This window comes from Mobula birostris, chromosome 11, assembly GCF_030028105.1.
Source record: "Mobula birostris isolate sMobBir1 chromosome 11, sMobBir1.hap1, whole genome shotgun sequence".
Taxonomy (NCBI): domain Eukaryota; kingdom Metazoa; phylum Chordata; class Chondrichthyes; order Myliobatiformes; family Myliobatidae; genus Mobula; species Mobula birostris.
In genome coordinates this window covers 29,120,056-29,136,501 of record NC_092380.1, presented here as the reverse complement: position 1 = coordinate 29,136,501, position 16,446 = coordinate 29,120,056, and the positions used below count along the sequence as shown (strand labels likewise).

The 16,446-nt window shown below is 44.5% G+C and overlaps 1 protein-coding gene across 2 annotated transcripts in view; it reads right to left on the bottom strand.

Moving 5' to 3' along the window:
* Window positions 1-3,728: 3,728 nt before the first annotated feature.
* Window positions 3,729-16,446, bottom strand: part of LOC140204970 (transcription factor MafK-like) — an 86,390-nt gene continuing 73,672 nt past the window's right edge. For both annotated transcript variants that reach the window (XM_072272010.1, XM_072272011.1), the window contains one exon: window positions 3,729-15,910. In XM_072272010.1, the coding sequence (XP_072128111.1) occupies window positions 15,503-15,910 (408 nt within the window). In that variant the 3' untranslated portion in view covers window positions 3,729-15,502. The remainder of the gene's footprint in view (window positions 15,911-16,446) is intronic.

Below are 16,446 nucleotides of genomic sequence, written 5' to 3'. Positions count from 1 at the left end.
AAGGAGAGTCTAGCACCAGAGGGCACAGCCTCAGCACAGAAGGAATGGGTTATTACTTTACTTTATACTTTATTGTCGCCAAACAATTGATACTAGAATGTACAATTATTACAGTGATATTTGATTTTGTGCTTCCTGCTCCCTGGATTACAAATCAATAGTAAATATTAGAAATTTAAATTATAAATCATAAATAGAAAATAGAGAAATGGAAAGTAAGGTAGTGCAAAAAAAACCGAGAGGCAGGTGGGGATATTTGGAGGTTACGGCCCAGATCTGGGTCAGGATCCATTCAGCAGTCTTACCACAGTTGGAAAGAAGCTGTTCTCAAATCTGGCCGTTTGAGTCTTCAAGCTCCTGAGCCTTCTCCCAGAGGGAAGAGGGATGAAAAGTGTGTTGGCTGGGTGGGTCGTGTCCTTGATTATCCTGGCAGCACTGCTCCGACAGTGTGCGGTGTAAAGTGAGTCCAAGGATGGAAGATTCGTTTATGTGATGTGCTGCACCGTGTTCACGATCTTCTGCAGCTTCTTTCGGTCTTGGATGGGACAACTTCCGTACCAGGTTGTGATGCACCCTAGAAGAATGCTTTCTACGGTGCATCTATAAAAATTAGTGAGGGTTTTAGAGGACAGGCCAAATTTCTTTAGTTTTCTCAGGAAGTAAAGGTGCTGGTGGGCCGCCTTGGCAGTGAACTCTGCTTGGTTGGACCAAGTCAGGTCATTTGTGATATTGACCCTGAGGAACTTAAAGCTTTTGACCTGTTCCTCTTGCGCACCACCGATGTAAATTGAGTTGTGCGGTCCTCTACTCCTTCTGAAGTCAACAACCAATTCCTTCGTCTTGCTGACATTGAGGGATAGGTTATTGTCTTTGCACCATGCCACCAGGTTCTTAATTTGTTCTCTGTACTCAAACTCATCATTAACCGAGATACGGCCTACAATTGTTGTGTCATCAGCAAACTTATATATTGAGTTTGATGGAAACCTGGCTACACAATCATGGGTGTACAGTGAGTACAGCAGGGGGCTGAGTACACAGCCTTGTGGGGCACCGGTGCTCAGAGTGATTGTAGAGGAGAGCTTGTCCCCTATTTTTACATCCTTATTAGGAAAAAATACAAACATTTACAGACAGAATCTTGGGCCAGTGTACCGGCTCCTTTAAAAATGCATCTGTTAGTCTGTTCCTCTCCTCATTCTACTTAACAAAATCTCTGTGTTAAGTAAAGATTTTACTGTTTATAAAACAAAGAGAATAAGTCATGTTTCTATCAGTATTTGATTCAGCTGTGTAGATGAGGGAAGAAATGGTTAGGATTTTAAATTTATAAGATCAGAACCATGTTAGACTGTTATGCCTTTTCTCTCTGGGTAATAATAGACTTCAAAATAAAGCTGGACATATTTCAGGCTGGGATGGAGCTCACCATATGTACAGTATAAGTATTTGGATAAACATAAACTGATTAATGACAGTCAGCATGGTCTCATGTGTGGTAGATCATGTCTAACCAATCTTATGGAGTTTTTTGAGGAAGGTGGATGAAGGCAAAGCAGTGGATGTTGTCTACGTGGACTTTAAGGTCCAACATGGGAGGCTGGTTAAGAATGTTCAGTTGCTCAGCATTCAGGATGAGGTAGTAAATTGGATTAGGCATTTGCTTTGTGGGAGAAGCCAGAGAGTGGTAGTAGAGGGTTCCCTCTCTGACTAGAGTCCTGTGCTGGGCTCTTTGTTGTTTGTCATCTATATCAGTGATCTGGATGATAATGTAGTTAATCAGATCAGCAGATCTGCAGATGACTCCAAGTTTGTGGGTTCGTGGACAATGAGGAAGACTATCAAGGCTTGCAGAGGGCTCTGCATCAGCTGGAAAAATGGGCTGAAAAATGACAGATGGAACTTTATGCCGACTTGGGCAAGGTTTTGTACTTTGGTGGGATCAACCAGAACAGGTCTTATACAGTGAATGTTCGGGCTCTGAAGAACATGGTAGAACAAAGGGATCTGGGAATACAGGTAAATAAGTCATTGAAAGCGGTGTCACAAGTAGATAGGGTCGTAAAGAAAGCTTTTAGTACATTGGTCTTCATAAATCAATGTATTGAGTAGAGGAGATGGGCTGTATTGTTGAAGTTGTATAAGATGTTAGTGAGGCCAAATTAGGATATTGTGTACAGTTTTGGTCAGCCCTACAGGAAGGATGTAAACAAGGTTGAAAGGCTATAGAGAAAATTTACAAGGAGGCTGCCAGGTCTGGAGGACCTGAGTTATAAAGAATGAATAGGTTAGAATTATATTCTTTAGAACAAAGAAGATTGAGAGGAGATTTAATAGAGGCATACAAAATTATGAGGGGTTTAGATAGGGTAAATGCAAGCAGGCTTTTTCCTTGGAGGTTGGGTGGGACTACAACCAGAGGTCATGGGTTAAAGGAGAAAGGAAAGAAGTTTAAGGGGAACATGAGGGGAAACTTCTTCACTCAAGAGGGTCGTGAGAGTGTAGAATGTGCTGCCAGCACAAGTCGTGCATGGGAACTAAATATCAACATTTCAGAGAGGTTTGGATGGGTATGGAGGGCTATGATCCCAGTGCAGATCAATAGGAGTAGCAGTTTAAATCGTTTTGGCATGGACTAAATGGCCCCAAGTGTCTGTTTCTGTGCTATACTTTTCTATGACTCTACAACCTTCCCTGACATCTACCTTCTGGTTCAAATCCTTCCCTTACTGACCAGGCACTCCAGTTTCCAGCCCCCTGTGAAACTAGTTTAAAGTCTCCCAAGTCGCTTTAGCGAACCTCTCAGCCAGGACATTGGCTTCCCTTCAGCTCAGATGCAACCGGTCCCTCTTGTACAGGTCAACCCTTCCACAGAAAACGTTCCAATGATCCAAGGACTTGAAACCCCGTCCCCTGCACCATCTCCTCAATCACTCATTAATCTGTGCTACCACCCCATTCTTGCCTGCTCTAGCCCATGGCACCAGGAGCAATCCGGAGATTAATACCTTCTCTTCTGCCTTAATCCTAACTCTATATACTCGCTGCGTAGGACTCCTTCCCCTTTTCTGCCTATGTCATGGATGCCAATATGCACCACGAGCTCTGGCTGTTCACCCTCTCCCTTGAGAATATCCTACTGCCGCTCCGATACATCCTGGACCTTGGCACCCGGGAAGCAATACACCATCCTGTGTCTCTTCTGCAGCCACAGAATCTCCTTTCTGTCCCCCTGACTACTGAGTCTTCTATAACTACCACACTGCCTGACTCAGCACCGGCAACAGTGCCACCAGCCTGGCTGCTACTGCTGTACCCTGATGGGTCATCCTCCCTGAGCAGTATCCAAAAAGGTACACTCGTTGCTGAGGGGAATGGCCGCAGGGGAACCCTGCATTGACTTCTTACTCCCCTTGCCTCTCCCGATGGTCACCCATCTACAGTCTGAATGTTGTACTCTGGGAGTGACCAGCTCTTCAGAAGTTTCATCTATAATATCTTCAGCCTCCCGAATGATCCTCAGGACATCCATGGCAGGTTTTGACCCAAAATGTTGATAATTCTTCCCCCCCCGCCCCCAGGTGCTCCTCAACCTGCTGAGTTCCTCCAGCAGATGGTTTATAGCGTGAGAAAGTTACTGCTCACCATAAACTGTGGGAAGTGTACACTTACCAATGGACAATTTGCCTCAATCTGCCACACAGCACCAAATTAAAATGAAGACACTGTATATGGAAAAATGTCTTTATTGGTACAGTATACAAAATAAATGCATCAAGGTACATTAATTTTACAAAGAAATAAATATGTGGATTTTTTTTAGAGACATGGTCATATAATATAAAAAGTACATCTTTAATATCTACAAACAAGTTTTATAGGACAGAAAAAATGAAATAATTTATGCAATAAATAATAAAATCAGTTCTCAGAGCAGCGCCTTAAGTCACCAGTCAAAAATTTGTTCTAACTACCACTATATCCATGGGAGTCTTCAAACATACCCATCTGGTCCTTTACAAGCCCTACAATACAACTTACTCCCAACTACCCCTTCCCAGAGGAAGGAAAGCATGAGTGTGTTAGTCAGTGTTATGGTTAAATATAAATTATACCTCTGTTTATAAATACCACGTGTCTTCTAAAGAAAAAAAAGATATTACTTTGCAATTAGAATGTAGACCCTTCCTCAGGGAAGAGTCATAGTTCTATCCAATCTTCATTGCTTCGCTATTTCCTCTCTCCCCAACTTCAGATAGGCTCTTGGCAGGTATATTAACTTGTAATGATACAGCAAGATACCATTTGGCCCATTATGTCCATGCTAGCTCCCAGTAGAGCAATCCATTGGTACCATTTTCCCACCCTTACTTCTCTCCTCAACTTACATGCCCATCAACCTCCCTTTCATCCTCGTTACTATTTACGGAGGGTCAGGCAATGAAGCCCCCCAGGATGTGGGATGTTATTGGAGCAACTCGCGGTAATCCCATGTCATGGAGAGAACGTGTCGAGTCAAGATGGGCCAGATTGAACCGAGCCCCAGGAGTTGCTATGCAGCTGCTGTGCTGCAGCGCCGCTTCAAAGTTCAAATTAAATTTGGCAGATAAGACATAGGAACAGAACTAGCCCACTTGGCCCATAGGGTCTTCTCTGCCGTTCCAATCAAGAAATTAACAACTTTGCATTAAATATACCCAATAAATAGGCCTCCACAGCCATCTGTGGTAATAACTTCAACAGATTCACCACCCTCTGGATGAAGAGATTACTCCTCATCACAGTTCTAATGGATGCCCCTCTGTGCTGAGTCTGTGCCCTCTGATCCTAGACCCACCCTCCCCCCTCAACCGCAGGAAACATCCTCTCCATATCCATTCTATCTAAGTCTTTCAATATTTGATAGGTTTCAATGAGACCCCCAACCCCGCAATTCTTTTAATTTTCAGCTAGTACAGGCCCAGAGCCATCAAACCCTTTCATTCCAGGGGAGTGGGAGAAGGAAGGGAGACTATCGAGGATGGCGACACTTGCCAGTGCAAGAGGAGGATCGAGGAAAGTGCCTGAGGCTTGCTGAGGCCCCCTGAAGCCAAGTCATGGGAGAGAAGGAAAACTGTCATTCCTCCTTTGGGCCACAAAGGCAAATTCATCTGTGCTTGTGGTCTGGAGATGGTGCAGGAAGTGGGAGGTTAAAAAAAAATATCTCTGTCAGTTAAGTATTCTGGGTAGATAACCGCCCTGGGTTTAACTGCACGATTTCTTGCACAACCGCAACTTTACAAGCCAGGAGCTAATATGGAGCTACACACAAGAGATTCTACAGAAGTGGGAAATCTTAAGCAATGCTCACAAAATGTTGCAGGAACTGAGCAAGTCAGGCAGCAGCTATGGAGAGTAGTACACAGTCGCTGTTTTGGGCTATGACCTTCCATCAGGAGTTGCTACACTGAGGTAGTGAGGACTGTGCTAATTGGTTCAAACTGAATGGTCAAAGTGGTAACTGTTATTGAGGCATATAGATAGGATAAATACGAGCACTGTGGTTGGTTGAAACTAGATCTGAAGTTGGAAGGTGAAATGTTTAAGGGGAACACGAGGGGGAACTTCTTCACTTGAGTGCGGAACGAGCTGGAAAGGACTACACAATTGATGTTTCGGGCTGGGATCTTTCATGAATGGTCTCGGCCCTAAAAATTAACTTAATCCCCTCCATAGATAACATCTCCTAACCCAGAGCCCAAAGTCTATAACATTTATCCATGAAGTTCTAATTAAACCTGCATGTTCTAGAGTAAAAGGTGTTGGAAGCAATATTAATTTGAACATTTTATTTTTAAGCAGTTTCAGTCATGCTTCTGATGTCAGGTTGTGGAGGCATGTGTCTGTGTGACGTAATGCGCTGACCACCATAGTAAAAAAATAGACAGACGGATGCTACTGTTAAACCACATATCCTACCCATGTTTTACAGGATGTGGGAAGGCTGTTAAAATAACTCAAGCAACCCACTGGGTGATGTTACTTAGTAACGTGGCAAGTGTGGGTTTTAGAGCCCTTGAGTGGAGTTATTTTGGCTGGGGGAATTTGCAAGCAATTCCCTCCTCCATCCCCCACAAAGGCAGGGCATGAAGAAACCCAAGAATAGGTGAATCCACAGCCAAGGAGGACTAATGACAAACTTTCTAGAGACACAAGAGACTGCTGAAATCTGAAGCAACACACAAAGGTTCTGGAGGAACCCGACATTCAGGAAGCACCTATGGAGGGAGAAGGACAGTTGATATGTTTCACACTGAGACTGGACTGATCTTCTGAGTTCTTTCAGTGTCGTGACAATTTCTTTGTCACCTGTTGAACTGGCGGTATGTGTGATAGAGTCTATGCCTTTTTGTGTGTGTGTGTGTGTGTGTGTCTGCGTGTGTGTGTGTGGGCAAGTTGCGTTATTTGTCAGAATGAACTTGTAGCCGAGCATTCTAAATGTAAAGTCCCCCAACCCCCACCTCAAATCTTCCAGTGTTTCATCCTTTCAGATTACAGGCCAAAGAGAGGCAGAGAACTAGATAATCTGGGAAGTGTCTCTTGCTTTATGGATCACTTGATAGTTGTGGCCACACTTCCCCATCCAGGTTTGTCAATCTCATCTCAATCAAACAGATCACTGATTTTGGCCTTGTGGTACCCATGCTGCTTCATCCCATTCTCAAGCAATCACCTCTGTTCTCCAGGAACACTGTGTTTTGTTTTCTAGTTCTCTGCCCTCTGACAATTTTTGACTCTCCTTCAATGAAGTCAGCTCAAAAATTTCAACAGTACCAATATTAAATCCAATAAGTTTGTACATTCTCCCAGTGAACATATGGATTTCCTCTGGGTGCTCCAGTTTTCTCCTACAGTCCAAAGATGTACTGGTTGGTAGGCTAATTGGTCATTGTAAATTGTCTTGTGATTAGGCTAGGATTAAGTCAGGGGATTGCTGGGTGGCATGGCTTGAAGGGCAGGAGGGGCCTATTTTGCATTGTATCTCAATAAATAAATAAATAAAACAAATCTTACACAAAACATTTCTCTATCAACAGGCAGGATACCATCCAGCCTACGTAGAACAATCCACTGATCTGATTTCCCTTAAGTACTGATCTGATTTTCCTTAAGTGCCAATCCAAAGGGAATTGGATGGGCAAATGCACTTTAAAACCAGTCACTTCAGGCAGATGGTGCTGGTCAGGCACAACTGACAGCTCACCTAGGAGAAGGAAAACTCTGATCTCAAACCTCCACTGCCTTGCAGCTATAGGCACTCACGGGGAAGGCTTCTGGAGTAAATCCCGAGGAAAAAATCTGGATCTGGAGCCCTATGTTGGGTTTAACGCTGACTGGAAACTCTTGCGACATGCCAAACTGTATTCGTCTCTGACACTGCTTTGGGTTCATCAGCTGCGTGAAGAGGGGTAGCCTGCTACATGGGCAACAGCTCGCTTGCCGTATTGCACTGCCGAAGCTTGTCTACTGGCTTGCGTACTATTAGGCAGCTGGGATGCAATATCCATGGTTGACCCTGGCCAGCAGAGGGGCTCACTGCAGCAAATTCCAGGAAATAAACAGGAAACGTTCCTCTTATTAATTCAGCGTTCTCCCTCTCCACTAAGTTTATCGATTTGCCTGTGGTTCCAAACCCTTCCATTATAATAATCAGCACCTGAGTCCTGCGATCAATGCCTTTTTGCACATCCTCCACCCCTTCTATTCCACTTGCATTCACCCTCATCTACATTTCCTGAACTGACCTCTCATACAACAAAGATCAACTCTTGATCTCTCAATCAACATACGTCATGACCCTTGCACTTTCTTGTAACATAACTTGACCCTTGTTTTCTGCATTCTACCCCAAAACACTGGGGGAACTCAGCAAGCCAGGCAGCATCTATGGAGAGGGAAAAAAACAGTCAGTACTTCAGACTGAGACCCTTCATCAGAACTGGAAAGGACTTCCTCCTTCTTCTCCAGTCCTGATGAAAGGTCTTGGTCCAAATGATGGCTTGTTTATTCCTCTCCGTGGATGCTGCCTGGCTGCTGAGTTCCTCTAGCATTTTGTCTGTATTGTCCAATATTTCAACATCTACAGAATCTCATGTTTGTATTCTGCATTCTTATTTATTTATTAAGGAAACAGCATGATAACAGGTACTTCTGGCCCAACAAGCCGGTGCCACCCAATTAAACATACTAACCCTTAGGTGTTTGCGATGTGGAAGGAAACAGGAGCTCCTGGAAAAAACCCACAAGGACATGGGGAGGAGGTAGAAACTCCTCCCACAGAACAGGGAAGGCTTTTTTTTTGTTGTTTTCTGTTTACTACCTCTGTATCTATGTACGCCGTGATCTGTCTGGATGGCAGCAAACAAAAGTAAGCCCACCTTCATAGCTCCCATGTCTCTGAGCTCTTTTATCTGCAGGCTGAATGTCCCATTCCCCTCCCTTGGAAAGCACTTTGATTCACCAATGCACCTTGGTGCATTGAAGAATCAACATGAACAAATCAGGCATTTGATTTAATTTGCAGTGAGGGTGAGGGAGGATGAAGGTACCACTGATGTGTGAGGACACAGTTGCCAAGTGGATAAGTAGTTAATAATGAAGGGAATTAATACACTCAGTGACCACTTTATTAGGTACGAGAGTGTACCGAATAAAGTGGCCACTGAGTGTACGCTCGTGGTTGTCAGCTGCTGTAGCCCACCAAGGTTTGATGTGCTGTGCATGCAGAATCGCTCTTCTGCACACCACTGGTGTGACACAGGGAGAGAGGGAGGAGGGAGGAGAGAGGGAGGGGAGAGGAGAGAGGGAGGGGGACAGAGAGAGAGGGGGGAGAGAGAGAGAGACAGACAGACAGACAGACAGGGTGGAGAAGAAGTGACCTGTAAGAAAATGCCCAAGAGGTCACAACGTGTTTCTGGAAAGAGCAAAGGCTGGGGCAATCTTATGGAAATTAACCTCCAGCAACATTGCAATGCTCTCATGATGATGCTCAACAATAAAATGGTATTGACGGCATCCATTTTTCCGGGAGGCTTTTTAATCACTGCAGCCAATAGTCTGAAAGCAATAGTCACTGCTTAATAATGTACTCCATTCTATGTGTTTATGCAGTGTATAAAAGACATTCTTTGTTTATAAGAGTAGCATTTACAAACCCCATCTTTGTCCAGTTCCAAAAATTTAAAGCATACACTGTATCACCCTAGTGACCCTAGCTATTTTAAGACGCAACTACTGTGTGTGAGAGGTATCACAGAAGCATTGTATGTAGTCAGAAACATCGATTATTGCTTTCCAGCTCTCGAGAGTTCCTGGATTGTTTGTTGAGTGCATAGAATGGTTGAATGGTCTACTCTACCATTCAATCATGGCTGATTTATTATCCCTCTCAACCACGTTCTCCAGCCTCACCCTATAAAGAAAATTACCCAATGTGCCCCATTCCTGAATAACTAATTGATCTCATCTTTATCTGTTACTACTTCCCTCCTAGTTCGCCTCAACTGCATAACTTCCTCACACCCACTCACCCTTTGGTGTACACACAACAATTACAGAATTCCAATATAAAATTTTTCCTGCTTAATTCCACATATTTATACATGACTTCTTTGCCAGGCATAACACTGTGGTGTCTAATCCTGATCCAAGGATAATATTTTGCCCAGTCCATCCTGTTTAGCATTCAAGTACATCCGCTCAAAAAATCACTTCCAAATATCAAATTTTTTTTTAAAAATCAGATCACAAAGTTGATGTGTCATTGTGTTGATTTCATGACTTCAGTATTCTGAAGCACTAATCTTACTAGAACTCCTTTGGCCTTTAACCAGGAGTTCAAAGAATCAAACTGATTGGTCTGATGCTCACTTTTTATTTTAAAAGTTTAGAGTGTCTGGAACATAGTGCAACAGAGCAGCTCTTTACTTCCAGAACAGTGTGAGATTTAGTATAAAAATTTGTTGCTAATCTTCTACGCTGAACCGCAGAAGTAAACATAGCATTGCCATTACCTTGGACTCAATAGATCAAGGACAAATTTCACCCCTTTGCCAGACTCTTGGATCAAGCTAAAGAATGTCCCAACCAATCTGAGGCCCTCAAAGGCAAGCGCAGCACCAGCTGCTTTCCGGCAAAATCGGATTTCAGAATTCCCGTCTTCACAGTTTATTTTGACTTTCAAAGTGCTGTGAGATGGGGCAGTTGGATTTGTTGGTTGATTAGCAGAGCAGCAGAATAATCTGCCACCTTTTTCTTTGCCTGAACAGAAGCTAAGACTGAAAGACAGTCCCTCCAATGCCACAGAATTCCCTCGGCACTGCTCTTAAAGCTGTGAATACCAACTGAGGTGTTACTTAGGGAGATGTCATTATTGTGTAACTAACAGTTAAGACCTCAAGATACTGATCTCTTTTAATCTATGTTTAAATTGAACATCAAACGGCTTTCACCTCAGCATGTTTATGCCAGCTTTCACGTGCCCTTGATCCACATCCTTCTGCACCTTGGTGATTCAAGCACTCATCTAGATGCTTGTTAAATGTTGTGAGAGCGTCTGCCTTCACAACTGCCTCAGGCTGTGCGTTATGCATCTTGTGAGATGAGAAGACACAACAGCAGTATCAGGCCATTCGGCCCATTGAGTCCACCCCACCATTCCTTCATGGCCGATTTATTATACCTCTCAACCCCATTCTCCAGCCTTGGCATTTTAGGCTGAGACTTCATCTATACCCAAGACTATTTCAAGTCAAGAAAGACCAACTTTCCACTTTCCTCCACAGTCTCTACTTAACCCACTGAGTTCCTCCATTTGCTCCAGATTCCAGTGTCTGTAGACTCTTTTGTGTCTCTTCATTGCATCTCCCACAACCATAAAACAGGGTGGAGTTGGAGGATTTCACAAACACATCTCCACTGGTTTCTGGCCAGATTCATGTAAAACGTTTCCAATATTGTTTCTGCTAACTCTGCAATGCAACATCCCCTATTACACATTCCCCAACACTTAACAACTTTGCGCACACCTTACGTAAGCATAGCACACGTCTTTTCTCAGATCCCTTCTCACCCTATTGCACCTTATGCCCTCTAGTTTTAGGCACTCCTTCCGTCGGGTACAAGTTTCCTGCTATCCTGCTGGTCTCTTGATGTAATACAAGTCTTGTGGTATGACACATGATCTTGCTAATGTTACACTCAAATCTCTCAGTCCCGTAAGCCAAATACCACAGTGGGAAAGGCTAAAATAGCCCCAGTGATGTCCTGCATCTAAATCAACACAAATTCACAGGCAACTGGAAAATTTGCACTGTCTTCTGTTTAAGTTGACCAGTGGTTGGAGTATGCCTGTACAATTAGCTCCAATCTTGATGGTGTTGTTCACACAAGTCCTTTATCACTTATGCCTCATCTGCAAATAACTCCTCTCCTGGCGATGGACCACACTGTGGTCACATTACCCACGTCTGACATGATCGGTTAATGGGTTCATGGACTTTGTTCATTGGGTAATAATAGGGCGTTAGCTCCTCTCTGTGTTCTCTCTGGGAGTGCTAGTGTTTGACCCGGAGGGCTGTTTACTTTTCATGTGTCACTGCATTCTTCACGGTTAGGTGACTCTCTTTGCAACTCTTGTTTACAGAAATGTCAGTCTCATGTGTTTTTAATTGAAAGCACCACAGGAATCATGGAGTCAAGAGCGAAAGCAGGGGATGGAATCCTGCGCTCTCACTCACCACCTAAAAGAACATCGGCGCTCAAAACATTTTACCAACTCTCTACAAAGCTGTGTGGAGCAGGGTGGGGGTGGTGGGAGAAGAAAACGTTTAGCATGTTCTTTAAGTTACAGACAGCTGCAAATCTTCTGCTGTGCTCTTTATGAGGGGCATTTGATGGCTCTGCACCTGTACTCGCCAGAGTTTAGAAGAACAAGGGGGATTTCTTTGAAATTTGCCAAATATAGAAAGGCCTAGATAGTGTGAGTATGGAGAGACATTTCCTACAATGGGGGAGTCTAGGACCAGAGGGCTCAGTCTCCTAACTATTCCTTTTGAAGAGATAAGGAAAAATTTCTTTAGTTCTTTAGCCAAAGAGTGGAGAATCTATGGAGGTCATTGCCACAGACAGCTGTGGAGCCCAATCCATTGGGTATATTTAAGGCAGAGGTTGATAGTTTCTTGATTAGTCGGGGCATCAAAGGTTACAGGGAGAAGGCAGGAGATTGAGGCTGAGAGGAAAAATGGATCAGCCATGATGAAATGGCGGAGCTGACTCATTGGGCCAAATAGCCTAATTCTGCTCCAATGTCTTATGGTCTTAAGTTACAGTAACACTTCACGAAAATTAGAAAGAACAAATATATTAACATCTGCATTGACAACATTGTTTCTGAAGTGTTTCCCCGGTGAGCCAAGGTGAATCCCTGCCTTTTCACCCTTCAGATTTCCCTCTATTTCAACTTCCAGATCCAACTGCTCTCCACCATCCCAAGTGAGACCAGCTCAGATGGAAACTTAGACCAGGACCCCTGCTCCAAAGCTCAACAATCAGTGGTCGGACATAACTGGGCTAAAAGACAAAAAACAAGCAGAATGAAGTCGTATTTTAAGTCCAGGGAACTGCCCACTCACATTTGCTTATCTGAATGGAACTGAACTTAACAAAATCTCTGCAATAAAAACAATCAACTCCAGGCCAGGATAAACTTCTGCATTAACCAATCTCCTCCGCCAACTTTGGCTTTGTTGTTATGTCAGGGGCCACAAAATAGACACTGAGGTTAGACAAGGAGCAGGGTGCGAAACATTTCTTCAAAAACTGGTGAGGGAGGAATTCAGCAAGCCAGGCAGCATCTATGGAAAAGAGTACAGTCCTGCTGAAGGGTCTCGGTCCAAAATGTCGACTGTACTCTTTTCCATTGATGCTGCCTGACCTGAGTTCCTCCAGCATTTTGCGTGTGTTGCTTTGAATTTCCAGCATCTGCAGATTTTCTCTTGTTTGTGAGGGAGGAATTTGTTATCTTTTGGTGTCCTTACTTGGCTGATCTCGGTTCCATATAAATTCACTTAAGTTTGGCACACTACATCCAAATAGAAATACTGGTACTAGTTATTGGTTTGTCCCAGGACAACTGCTGTAAAGAAGGTGTGCATTAGCATCTGGATGTTTTCCAGATCAGAATTTTGGCTCTTCCGACAGGGGCTAAGAATGTACTTGTGCTCACAACTTCTCGCTCTATACCCCAACCAGCCCTTGAGGTTTCAAGTACTGACCTCACCAAGCCTCAGAATTCAGTTCCCTTCCTACACTACTCCCCGCCTGCTACTCAGTTGAATTTCAGGATCCAGGAGAGAGTGCAACCTCTCCTCTCCATGTGAAACATTCACACACTTAAAACATTGTCCCAGAACACTAAAACCATCAACAAGGACAGCATCCCAATTAATATCACGGCTCCAAATTAACATTACAATGGAGAGATAGTTATACTGCATTCTGTTCTTACTTTTTCTTCCATACTTCATTGATGTCTCTAAAGATCTGTCTGGGTGGCAGGCAAAACAAGGTTTTTTACTGTATCTCAGTATATGTGAGCTTAATAAACCAATTACCAATGTAGCTGCCTCTCATATTCTGTGCCTTCTCACCACTCAAAAATGTTTCATTTTTTCAGGTGCATTTTTACCTAGTTGCTATTTCTTTTAATTTTATTTGGAGATGCAGCAGGGTGACAGATCCTTCTGGCCCAGTGAGCCCCCACCGCCCAATTACGTGCATGTAAGCAATCAGTCTGCTAACCCATATGGCGTTTTGAATGTGAGAGGAAACGAGCACCTGGAAGAAACTTACGCGGCTACCGGGAGAACGTACAAACTCCTTACAGAGAGTTGTGGAGTTGAGCCCAGATCACAGGTGCTGTAATAGCGATATGCTGCCCCCAAAGTACTTAGCACTGCAGTGCTAACTACTGTCACCCCTCCTCCTCCCTCATGACAACTGGTTCCAGGTTCCCGTCCAACCCTTCCCCTACAGTGGCAGCCTTGGTCCCTGACGCAAGTGAATTTGGAATTATGCCTGAGAAGAAAATCTTTCTCCCAAAATCTCCCTACTTTCCTCTTCGTGAGGAAAATACAAAGCTACCCAGTCACCATTTGTGGCACTGGCTCCAAACAATTCACAAGTGGCCGCAAACTCTAAAATTAGCTACTTCTGTGATGTGTCCCAGCTTCCTGCCATCCACGGTGAACATATAAACACGAGATGTACCCAGCTTTCAATTTTAGTTGTGTTTGACTGGAATCAACCCAAATTGACCTCTTCACTTGTGGCTCAACTCCCTGAAGAACTGATGTTTTCACTTCCTGTCATAAATACTCTTGCGCAATGAGCAACCACAATTATCTATATAGGTTTTTCTGTTTTACATATATAACTCCATAAATAGAGTCCCGTTAATTAAGACAAAGAAAGGTATCACATGAGAAAATAGAACAAGACATTCAACGGCAAGATACATCTGTAATAAAACCTTCCCTGTGTTATATCGCCCAGGCACCAGGCAGTATCCATGGTAACCACCCACCTGTCAACAAAATAAAACCTGGCACTGCTGTTGGTAAAAAAAAAGAGAACTTTAAAACACAATCAATAAGCAGAAGAGACTTCTCAACTTCATTAAATTAGAGCTCAAACTTAGTTTTCCCTTAAATAGCTATTGTGATTAGCATTCGTCGTGCTTTGCAATCCAGATGTTCTGGTATTGAAACAGTGCTTAGTTCTGTGGGATATCTCCTTCTTGGGATACTTTGGTGGAATGTGCCGGAAAGGCACAGCAGATTGGGCAGAGACTACAAAGGGGGTGGTCCATACTTCCTTCTGATGGGGAGGGTACCAATATCAACCAATAGATATGGGGGAAAAAGATGGATTCATGGATTCAGGCTACCAATGAGCCAGGATTTCACTGATCCTCTCATCTGCTTTTCAAACACACCATCACCTCCCCCTTTGCAACTGTTGCCCAGTCAGCTGTACAGGTCCAGCCTTTTCCTTTCAATTGCTCTGATTTTCTGGACATTTGATGGTTCGACTTGGGCTGAGGGAGACCAGAAGCCGGATGGATTTATCTGTGGGGTGCAGGCTAGGTAGGGTCTGCCACCTAACAACAGTGATCAGCCCAAGTGCGTGCCACTCCACTCTCTCCAGCGATTGCCCTTGTCCAACCCGCCCCAAAACGCTACCAAACCCCACCCCCACAAGTACTTCCCCACCTCAATTATTCCGCAAGAAGGCTTCCTGGGGTATTGTGCGTCCTGGGGGAAAGGAGAGAAGAGTTTTTTTTGTGCCTTGTAAACCTTGGCTTGGACGTTGTCAAAATTCTTACCTTCAAGCCAAAATAAAGAAAATTCCCCACCCCGAGGACAGTGGCCCTCTTGTTGAATCTGGCCCTGGTGAGGCAGTGCTAGCGGGAGAGGTTGGAGGACTTCACAATGGTGATCACACTGGTCGTGTTGACCTTCGTGGGGGCAATGGTTCCACACGCCACCGTCCTAGCAAAGTTCTGAAGGGCCTCATATTTGGAGCGCAGCGCGTCCAGCTCCGTCTTCATGTCGGCATTCTCCGCTGCCAGCTTCTCCACCTCCTGCTCCAGCTCGGCCTTCTGGCGCTCCAACTCTTCTTTCTGAGTTACCCTCTTCACCCGGCAGCTGGCCGCATAGCCCCGGTTCTTCAAGGTCCGTCGCCGCTGCTTCAGGTTCAGGATTTCGTCCTTGGAGAGGCCGCGCAGGTGGTGGTTCAGCTCCCGCACAGACATCGACACCAGGTCCTGGTCCAACAGCACGGGTGTGTTCTCACCTGACTCCCTCTTGATCTGCAAAGCATGAGAGGCAATAGACAATGGCTAAGTGGTGGAACATGACCAAGAGCTGGAAGCATTGTTGAGGATCTCTATCACCCATCCTACAATCCCTTGGACCCTCTACATCAGGAAAAGGTACAGGTGCATCAGAGCTCGGACTGATGGACTGGGTAACAGTTTCTCTCCTAATGAATACCCTGCCACCTCGAGATGTCATCACTAGGACGGTGAGCTGTTCAAAGTTCAAAGGTCGGGTACAGATCGAATTGAGGCGGGAGGGTCCTGCTCCCAAAGAGCATCAAGGCAATTAAATCCGTTGTTTGGGCATCGATTTAGGGTCCGGGCCAGATTGAAAAGGTCAGGACGTTAAGCCTTGAGGACAAGGGATCGCTGCTCTACGACATTAAGAAATAGGAGCAGAATTAGGCCTTTTAGCCCATCAAGTTTGCCTCGCCATTCCATCATGGCTCATCCTGGATCCCACTTAACCCCAAACACCTGTCTTCTCACCATATCCTTTCATGCCCTAACCGCCCTGGAAACAATCA